This window comes from Gastrolobium bilobum, unplaced genomic scaffold (genome assembly GCF_033153095.1).
Source record: "Gastrolobium bilobum isolate Gb01-03AN ecotype WA unplaced genomic scaffold, APGP_CSIRO_Gbil_v1 utg14709, whole genome shotgun sequence".
Classification (NCBI taxonomy): domain Eukaryota; kingdom Viridiplantae; phylum Streptophyta; class Magnoliopsida; order Fabales; family Fabaceae; genus Gastrolobium; species Gastrolobium bilobum.
In genome coordinates, this window is record NW_026897963.1 from 142,449 (window position 1) to 153,076 (window position 10,628).

General features: G+C 37.7%; 2 protein-coding genes across 3 annotated transcripts; one reads left to right on the forward strand and one right to left on the reverse strand.

The window, feature by feature from the left end:
* Positions 1 to 1,201: 1,201 nt before the first annotated feature.
* Positions 1,202 to 6,793, forward strand: LOC133311808 (sodium/proton antiporter 1). The gene is made up of 10 exons (XM_061512914.1): positions 1,202 to 1,506; positions 1,902 to 2,078; positions 2,212 to 2,340; positions 3,340 to 3,516; positions 3,913 to 4,019; positions 4,406 to 4,526; positions 4,812 to 4,873; positions 4,979 to 5,281; positions 5,990 to 6,284; positions 6,375 to 6,793. The coding sequence occupies exons 1-10, from the start codon at positions 1,249 to 1,251 to the stop codon at positions 6,492 to 6,494; spliced, it is 1,749 nt and encodes a 582-aa protein (XP_061368898.1). The 5' UTR covers positions 1,202 to 1,248; the 3' UTR covers positions 6,495 to 6,793.
* A 198-nt stretch (positions 6,794 to 6,991) lies between these two features.
* On the reverse strand, positions 6,992 to 10,230 carry LOC133311792 (D-3-phosphoglycerate dehydrogenase 1, chloroplastic-like). 2 transcript variants are annotated; one of them, XM_061512892.1, is made up of 5 exons: positions 9,646 to 10,230; positions 8,822 to 9,198; positions 8,599 to 8,709; positions 8,409 to 8,504; positions 6,992 to 7,898 (listed from the first exon to the last, which is right to left on the reverse strand). In XM_061512892.1, exons 1-5 carry the CDS (start codon positions 10,187 to 10,189, stop codon positions 7,227 to 7,229), a joined length of 1,800 nt encoding a protein of 599 aa, XP_061368876.1. In that variant the 5' UTR covers positions 10,190 to 10,230; the 3' UTR covers positions 6,992 to 7,226. The 2 variants fall into 2 exon arrangements, with proteins under 2 accessions (XP_061368876.1, XP_061368877.1); XM_061512893.1 differs by having other exon boundaries at positions 8,409 to 8,500; positions 8,595 to 8,709.
* Positions 10,231 to 10,628: the final 398 nt, after the last annotated feature.

Below are 10,628 nucleotides of genomic sequence, written 5' to 3' on the forward strand. Positions count from 1 at the left end.
AAGGTAAAATGAATAGTTTATACAAATTTTAAACACATTTAAATTGAATAAAAAAAATCACATATTTAATAAGTGATTACAAATATTTTTAGTAAGTAATTTTAAAATAAATCACATAGCAGATATTTAAATTTCACTCTAAATCTTTTGGTTCCTTCGTTATGATTAGGCCTTTTTTTTTAGTACATTAGGCCTTTTTCAAAGTAAATATAACTTTTACTCATTTTATATTTACTTAAACGATTTTATAAGAGTTATGTTATAGGAAAAGTGATTGTGTAATGCTATAGAGATTCGTTTTACGTGTCTTAATTTTTTATTTTTTATTTTTGCTTTAAGAAGTGCCGGCCCTATAAAATGTTGTGTGTGTAAGAAATTTTTTTGTGTCATATGACATAATAGATGTAAATCCTTTACTTAAAAGGCTATACAAATCTTCAATCCAGTGTTATTTTGTTCTACAGTGCTATCGGATTATGCCTACGGACCTGATTCTCTTGTTTAATTTAGATCTCAATGAAACATATCAGTGCATAGATATAGATCCTGGCTAGTTAGAATTTTTTTCCTATCTGTTTTAGTGGTTTTTTCTGTCTTTCTTGGGGCTTAGCGTTATAAAAAAAAAGGCTATACAAATTTCTTTAAAACGGAAAATTTATTATTTTTTTCTTTAGTGCAAATTATAATTAGAAACTTACAACATTTAAAATGTGAACAAGTTTATTTTATATTTTATTATTAATATATTTTTTTCTGTATAATATTAAGACAAGAAAGAATAACACTTACTTTTTTAATTTTCTATTATTAAACGAAGTTCTATACTAAAAGTAGGTTTAAAAAAACGTTATATTTATCTTATTCAGCATAACATAATCCATCTTTCTACACACATAATAAAGATGAATTCCACCTTTGTTTTTTTTTTCTTCAATTATTTATAGGTCTTTCTTATAATTTTATTTTACTAATATAAAATAATTATCTTCAACAAAATAAGAGAAAAATTTCAGTTAAAAAAAATGTGTGGTGTAAACTTTTTTGTTGTTATCGAAATGTTGCTAATTAACTCATCATTGTGGTAACATTTGGTTTACTTTAGAGGCACATAGAATAGAACACGACAAAAACAGAGTTCTTCGATGAAAATTAAGAAACAAAATTGGACATGAATTCTTAATTGTATTAATGAAACGACATTATTAACCCAGTTGACATTTTGGCAAGAAGAACACCTCAGTGGTGCGAATGGCTTCCTTTTCAATTGGGACACACTTGTCCATGTTCCAACATTTGAGGAATTCTAGACTTTCACTTCATGGCCTTTGCACCGTTGAATCTTCTCCGTCATCTCGACCCTTCTTTGGTTCGTCTTCTTGTAGAATCAGATTCAGAGGTACCACTCCCACTTTCCTTCGTAATAATGTATTGGCACGCGCTGAAGATAAGGCCAGAGGTCCTTCTTCTTCGTTTCAGCCTCAACAAAGCTCCCAGCAAGAGTCCCAGGTTCTTCTTCTGTATAACCATTAACTGAGTTCTTCGAATACCCATTTTATCGCTCTGCTAGTTTTTGAATTTGGATATTTGATGTTTGTTTGCGCAATCTGGGTCAAGGGTACCTCAGGAATCCATAAAAGATCCAATATTTGGGGAAATTTGATTGAATTCAAATGGTTTTTATTTGAAATTAGCTTCTTCCGTTTCACGGGTTTTATTGTGTAGGCAACTTTACTTTGCCACTGTTATGTTTAATGGATTGACCTTTTTTTTCCAAAAGTGAAAAATTGGTGGTGGAGTGAGCTATAGTTAGAATGTAAGATCAAATGGTTAATTTTGGTGATTCAGTCAGTTAATGCATATGCTAATGCTCATACTGTACATCACTTTGAAAATGCTATCAGAACTTGACATCAGAATCTGGTAATTGTGATCCCCTATGTTCACTTGATGAGACAAGCTCACAAGATTTTGAAGACAACTATCAGCCCAAGACCGATTTGCTTAAAGCTGTTGCAATTATTGCTGCAGCTGCAACTGGGGCAGTGGCAATTAACCATTCTTGGGTGGCTGCTAATCAGGTTCATCAATGTCCTCTTACCTTACCTGGTTTCACTTCTGTCTATTTCACAATAAATTACTTGCATTTGTGTAAACGTCTCTAAATATGCTCTATTCTAATGGCTATTAGTTTTATATGACATTGCACTGTAGGATCTTGCTATGGCATTGCTATTTGTCATAGGATATGCAGGCATTATATTTGAAGAATCTCTAGCCTTCAATAAAAGTGGAGTGGGACTGTTGATGGCTGTAAGCTTATGGGTGATACGGAGTATTGGGGTAAACGTCTACCTTTTTGTGTTTTGACTTTTGAGATTATCAGTTAATTCTTGATTAGTTAGAACTTTATGTGTACATTGTAATGCTTTTGAGATTTAGGCTGCTGTTTGTCTGACTATGCAGAGGACACGGTACACAGTCACATACACTTGATGCATCTGTTCCCATATGTATATCTGTTAATTACAAGTGAAAAAAGACACTCAAGTATCCAGTGCCATATATTCATATACATACTGGCACTTCTCGTTTTTTTCTTTCTTGGGGCTTGTTTATTTCGTCATCTTTGCAAAAGATAAGGAGGCACTAAGAAGGATTAGAATAAGGACAACATCTATGTATCTGGTACCATTGTATTCAAATTTATGACCTTCCCATGTCCCTAGCCTTGTAATTGTAGCATGATTTAAAGTGTGAACCAACATTAACTATAACGATTTTGTATTTCTGATATTGGGTTTGTTTTCAAATCTGTTACAGAACTTGTGGTCAAAGATATGCTTTTGAACTTAAATGGCTTTTCTTATTCATCCAGTATAAACTCAATGCAAAAATTAGGAGTTTCTTTTTTTCCTCTCTTTCGGAATATTCTATTTAAAAAGATAAAGGTTAGGATAAGGTAAGGGTTTGTAATTGGACAAACTCCCTTCCCCCTAAACATTTTTTTAATACTTATACCAAAAAAGGAAAGAGGATGAGTCTGGAGCAGTGATATAGTTGTTCCTTTGTAATTGAAAAGTCACAAGTTGGAACCAGGGAAATAGCCTCTTTGGAATTATACAAGGGTAAGACTTTCTATAAGGTTGTCCTCACCCGACACTCGCTAGTTGGGGTTTAATGAGGAGTGGTAAATATACCAAAAAAAGGCCTTTTCTTGATTATCCAAATACTATTGTCTGCTATTGAAACAGATCAACTTTCTTTGGCCGAGCCATACACAAATATCTGGAAAAAAAAATTTACTTCTATTTGCTTTTGTTTTTTATGGATTGTTTGTAGGCTCCATCAACTGATATAGCTGTTTCAGAGCTAAGACATGCATCTGCGGAAGTCAGTGAAATAGTGTTTTTCTTGCTTGGCGCAATGACCATTGTTGAGATAGTTGACGCTCATCAAGGATTTAAGCTGGTTACTGACAATATAACCACCCGAAAGCCGCGCCTTCTCCTCTGGGTGGTAAGTGCTTTCACTGCTTTGTCCCTGCATTGTTGACCAAACTAAAAGGGCTTCCTAGCAGATTCTTTGCAAATTGAGACTTATTGGAAATTTGACTCCATTAGTTGTTGAACATTACAGTTTATGGTCAAATTTGTATGACACGCAACAAAAGGGGCTCAGGTTCAAGAGCTCCTTCTTAAAAAGAGGTGTTTAGGCTGTGCATCAATGACAGCAAACTTTTCATTGTTTGATACTTCGAAATGTCAATATTTTAAGAGAATAAAATAAACAAAAGAGTGGACGAGACCAAAATTTTCTTCCCCCTCCCCTAAATTCCCAAATTCTCTTCTGTAGTTTGCATCATCAATATTTGTCTCGATAATGGAAGTTGACAAAGTATTGTTGACTTTGCAGATTGGATTTGTTACATTTTTTCTCAGTTCAGTTCTAGATAACCTGACATCTACTATAGTCATGGTTTCTCTGTTGCGGAAATTAGTACCTCCATCGGAGTATCGAAAGTATGTGTATCTGTTATGTTTAACTTTCATTGTAATGTTTTCCCCATGTGTTGAAGTATTAAGTGTGGCCATATTTTTTAAACAATACAATAATGATTGACTGAGGATATTCATGCATCATCTTAGGTTTCAGTCATTACACCCCTGAAGCTAGATATCACTGCTCCTCACCTGGAGCAATTTTATATTGCACATTTGCATTGGTTATGCTGGCTTTTTTCATTCTCTTTAGAAATCTGAATGCTCATTTGAGGGATATTGAGAAATTCTCCTCCAAAAATGTCTGAATCTTCTTAAGTTTGCTGTTTCCAGTATTCTCCAACTATTCTGTGGTTTGGCTACACCTCATAAAATCCTCAAGAAGTTGATTTGGATTCTGTTTACAGGATTCTTGGAGGTGTTGTTGTGATAGCAGCAAATTCTGGTGGTGCATGGACTCCTATTGGTGATGTTACCACTACTATGCTGTGGATACATGGCCAGATATCTACCGTGCAAACAATGAAGGTTATCTCTTGGAAAATTATTCTTATGTGATACGTATGTTTGGACCATGGGAAAATTTTGGCAGAAATTATGTAAATTATAGTGGTATAATGAATTTAGCGCTAGTGAAATCCTAAAATGTTCTTTGGATATAGTGATTAGAAATATACAATTTGTAGCCCTAAATTAAGATTTCCTTGGTCAAAGTCTTTCCATTACTGATTTTTGATTGCACAAACACTCGGATTTAACTCAGTGCAACCAGAATAAACAAGTATCCATAATTGCATTTCCTTTGCCTTACAGGGTTTGTTTGTACCTTCAGCCATTTCTCTAGCTGTACCACTGGCTCTAATGTCCCTGACTAGGTACTCTTCTTACACTGCAAAAGTCAGCCAGGAAGGCTGATTTAAATAGTGCAATTTAGCTTAACATATTACAATTTAGATGATGTTGGTTTTTCTTCTGTTCAGTGAAGTTAATGGGAAGGGACAGGATTCTCTCGGTGTCTTGGCATCTGAACAGATGGCTCCCCGAGGACAGCTTGTTTTCTCAGTGGGTTTAGGAGCTTTGATTTTTGTCCCAGTGTTCAAGGCCCTCACAGGTTTGCCTCCGTACATGGGGATGCTGCTTGGACTTGGCGTGCTTTGGATCCTAACTGATGCCATCCATTTTGGTGAATCTGAAAGGCAGAAGCTAAAAGTGCCACAGGCTCTGTCACGGATAGACACCCAAGGAGCACTATTTTTCCTGGGAATTCTATTATCCGTTAGCAGGTAATGCAGGAATATATTTTAATTTTTCTACTGAGGTATATTTTCATCAATATAACTATATGAGTCAATAATATAATACATCACGAAACATGTCATTCTTCCTTTGAGTAAGACGGCACGTGTTGTTATGATAATGACTTATTTTGGTTAGATGCCCACAAAGTCTAGTCATTCTGGAAGGATGATATATTACCTGATTTGCCTCTTCCTATTATGAGATGGATATGCCCCTTCCTGTTAATTCCTGTCATTTTGAATTATCATTACTGTCAGAATATCTGCTAAATAATCTTAGTGTAAAGAACCAATTCAACCCAAAAGCTTAAGCTGTTGGGTGAGACTACATTAATGGTTTTATATATCTCAACACGCCCCCTCACACTAGAGCCCACTGGACTTGAAGGGTGGACAATGCACAGGCCCACCTACTTGTACGAAGAAAGAAATTCCACTAGAAAGAAAGTGAGGGGCGGTGAGGATCGAACCCGGTATACCGAGGCTCTGATACCATGTAAAGAACTAATTCAACCCAAAAACTTAAGCTGTTGAGTGAGACTACATTAATGGTTTTATATATCTTAATACTTAGCATTCTTTTGCATGAATTATGATTGCAGGTTCTTCCTGACAAGTGACATAACATTAAATTTCGTAACTACTTGTGTTAACTAGTTGTATTTGATCAATTTTAACGGTCATGTTCTGCAGCCTGGAGGCAGCAGGGATTCTTCGGGAGATAGCAAATTACCTTGATGTGCATGTCCCGAGTAGTGAACTTATTGCAAGTGCTATTGGAGTCATATCTGCAGTGATAGACAATGTTCCCTTGGTTGCTGCAACCATGGGAATGTATGATGTCACTTCTTTCCCTCAAGATTCTGAGTTCTGGCAATTGGTTGCATTTTGTGCTGGTACTGGTGGATCCATGTTAGTTATTGGCTCAGCTGCTGGAGTTGCGTTCATGGGGATGGAAAAGGTGGACTTCTTTTGGTACTTACGAAAGGTATTTCCTATTTTACACTTACACATACTGATCTGATGAAATGTTTTTTTTCTTATTTCATGATAGAAGCCGTTTATCTCCTTTGTGCAGGTTAGTGGCTTTGCTTTTGCAGGTTATGCTGCTGGCATTGCTGCCTATTTAGCGTTTCACAACCTCAACATCTCCCTACCAACAACTCTAGCAGAGGTTCCTTTCCTTTCTGGTTCATAAATCGAGAATTCAGATTTCATTTGGTTCAATTGCCATGGCATCAAAACCAGCATAGTTTCAGAACTATGTATACAAGTCCACTCGTAGTGGAAGTTGTCAAAGGTTAAGATGTTGGTTCACGAGAGGATATAGAGGTAGGATCAATATGTGTTACATACATTATTAGGTGTTGATTTCACTTGTATCTTGTGATTCTAATTTATTAGTCATGTGAACTCTTACATGTAAGCGAAATCAATGACGAATATTGAATGTAAGACTTGTCAAATTTATTTAAGTATAAATTGATCCTCTCCAATAAATATTTCCTTTCTGGTTCATAAATCGAGAATTCAGACTTTATTGGGTTCATAAATCCAGCATAGCTTCGAAATTATGTATTCAAGTCAAGTCGTAGTGGAAGTTGTCGAAGGTTAAATTTTGGTAAACAAGAGGTTATATATATCGCCTAGAGTCGGAGTTCAACATGTTAAACGTAACTCGGTAAGTTCTATGGAATTTTGAACAAGTTTTTATTCTCGTTATTTTTCAAATAAAAAGGTGGATTGAACAAGCAATAACTCACTAAATCACACTATCAATTGCAGGCTAAAATTATTATTTTCCTTGTCCCCTAAAACTACCGCTACATTCATTTGATGATGATACATCAAAACTGGGGACCATCAGGCAATCATGCCCATTCCAGATTTGCAAAATTAAAGATGCCAAAGTAGAAACAACCATGTCATCTTACAACTTCAGGAAAACTAACTCTTCAACAGCGGGAATTTCACCAATCTTCTTCAAAGTTTCTTTGCTAGGTGGATCATCCACTCCAATTGCCATTACAGCTTGCTTGCGTGGAGCAATCCTTCCAACACTCATGAAGCTGACATTCACATTCTCCTGACCCAAAATGCTCCCAACCTTTCCGATCATACCTGGCTGATCTACCTGCCTACAGAGTATAATGCTACCTTCCAAACTCACATCAACTTCAAAAGATCCAACCTTTGTCAGATGGGGGATCCCATCTTTCACCCGACCCTCAACCCCAATCTCCCCAGACTCAGATATTGCGCTAGCAAATCGGGATTCCACATTAGCAATCTGGACCTGGATGAATTCAAGTGGATTCTCAGGCGAACCATCAAGAATAACTCTCTCCTCGGTTATCCTGAGCCCTCTTTGTTTAGCAGTGAAATCAGCATTAACCAAATTCACGAAAACACTGGATATGGGTTCAATCAGACCCTTGATTATCATGGCACGAAGAAGACGAGTGTCAAGATCATCAGGGGCCCTAGCGGAAGCATAAGTCACTTTCACTGTTTTTACCCCGCTTCCTCCCGCCACCAGCTGGACAGCCAGCCTGCCCAGTTTCTCAGCAAGATCGACAAATGGTTTCAACTCTGTTAACACCTGCAGTCACGAAGGAAAGAAATAGATGTTAAACTTAGCCCCTTGACATCACCAGTTTGTAAAACTAGCTTAAATCCATGAATCACGTTATATTAAGATAAGCTCAAGATGTTTACACTTAAAGTGGAACACTAAATAAACTTCAGAATTTCAAATTCGAAGAGATATGGTCAAGCAATAACACTAATAGGCAAGTTACTTCTATTCCCAATTTCTCCCATACGAAACTCTGGACATTACATTAAGTGTTTAATTTGAACCATTTAAGCAAATAATAGTTAAAAACTAATAATTTAGGAACATAGGTACCATTTTCCAAATATATTTTTCAATATTTGAGCCTAGTTATACATTAAGTTAAAGAATTCACAACAATGATTTTCTTAAGCCAAACAGCTGTATCACGAAGTTAGTTATTCATCATGAAAAAGGATATGGAATATGTTTAAAGGAGAGGGAGGAATGGCAATATCATGAAAAGAATAGTGAGAGTTGAATTTTTTCTACTACCTCTGAGGGAACCATTGGTGCATTGACAGCAGTAGCAGCAAGCTCCCCTTTTAATGCCCCAACAACAGCTTCTGCTATTTCAATAGCCACACCTTCCTGGTCATTATTTTCAAAGGATAAGAAACAATATAGTTACAAGGGATTAAAAGGTAATGCTTATAATCATAACCAATTGCTTTAAGTAACTTGCCTGGGCTTCCGTGGTACTGGCACCAAGATGAGGTGTGGCAGTAACTTGCTCATGCAGAACCAACTTGTTGTCTTTTGGGGGTGGCTCCACTGTGAAAACATCAAGAGCCGCCTGAAAAAAAGAGAAACAATGCAATCATTATTTCTTTGGTAGGAAGAGACCCAACAATTTTCTTTCCTCTAAGGTGAATTATCAGTGCTTCCAAACACGAGATGATAAGAACCTGAGCCACAATTCCAGAATCCAGTGCCCTAACAAGTGCATCCTCATCAATGACCCCTCCACGAGCAACATTGACAATTCGCACACCTTTCTTCATCTTCGCAAATGTCTCATCATTGAGAACCTTCGATGTAGCAGGCGTAAGAGGCATGTGCAAAGAGATGAAATCCGCAGTTGAAATGGCCTCATCAAAGCTCACAAGCTCAACACCAATAGCACGAGCGCGATCTGCCGGAGCATATGGATCATGTGCAATTACGTTCATACCAAGCCCCTTGGCACGACGAGCAACTTCAGAACCAACCTTCCCAAATCCGAGGACAGCGAGCGTCTTACCAACCAGGGAAACTCCAACATACTTATTTCTCAGCCATTTCCCTGGATTAACCAGGATATTGGTAAATCAAACAGCACGAACTCTATAAACCAGAGTAATTAAAAACAGAACCCACAACATGAATACGCATAAAACATGACAGAATCAAAAGAACAAACCATAGCCTTATCCCGTATAAACAAATTAGATCTCAGCATAAGTACGAAAAAAATCAATCAGTGTATATATTTCCTCCTTTCAGCAGGAAATATTGAATTTCAGATTTGGTTCCACAAAAAGAAGATTCTAAAAGTGAAACCAAACAAAAGGACTTAAAAAGCATTTGAATAGTAAAATAAAATAAAAAGCACACGAAATTCTTCATAGAAAGCATAGTATAATAACAGGATCTAAATGATCTCTACCAAACAAGGTGCTCGATAAAGTGCTCCTGAGAAGAGTCACATCTCACAAACAACAAAAACGAACTCAGCATTTAATCAACTCACCAGCTTTGATGGACGCATCAGCTTGAGCAACGTTCCGAGCCATGGCGGCCAAGAGCGCAATCCCGTGCTCGGCAGCGGCGACGGTGTTGGCGGTGGGCGCATTGACGACCAAGCAACCAAACTCAGTGGCGGCAGCCAGATCCACATTATCAATTCCGACGCCGGCTCTACCAACGACCTTGAGCCTCCCGCCGGAGGACTCAAAGACCTCGCGAGTGACCTTGGTGCCGCTACGCACGATGAGCGCGTCGCAGAGCGAGATCTTGGTGCAGAGCTCCTCGGAGGTGAGATTATAGGAGCAATCCACGTTGGCGAAGTCCTTAAGCAGCGTGAGGCCTGCATCGCCGAGCTTCTCGGCGACGAGGACGGTGGGCTTGGCGTCAAGACCGGCGGAGACAAGCACCACGAGAGAGCGGGCGCCACGGCAGCGGGGACGGACGGAGACGGAGAAGGCGGAGGAGAGAGAAGACTTAGAGGAGAGAGAAAGAGAAGGAGAAGGAGAAGGAGAAGGTATTGTAAGGAATTGGGAAGTTGCGGTGGCCATGATCAATGTTTCAGGCAAGTTGGTATGAATGAAGTGTTAAGTTAAAGACACACTTAGAGAGTGGGTTTTTATAATATGATAGATAGGGTTTATGAATATATATATATATATATATGAATGACTCATGAGAGAGGTTTCTTTTAACTGTGCGCAGCCTCAGGCTCAGACCTCGGGGTTGGTAGGAAGGTATTTGCACGCGCTCTTAGTTGGATGTAGTAGTCAACCACAGTCGCACAATTGGGCAAAACCTGCAGTTCCAGTGTTTCTAAGCATTCACTATTTTTATTGGTCTTAAACCGGAACGTTGAAACCCGTTTTTTCTTTATTATCTATGCTTACTTATATTTACTTGTTTTTAAACATAGATTTAATTTTGATCTAAATCTTGTGTACAATATCGTTCGCCACACTTTTCAAACATTTTTGTGTGAAAATAAAT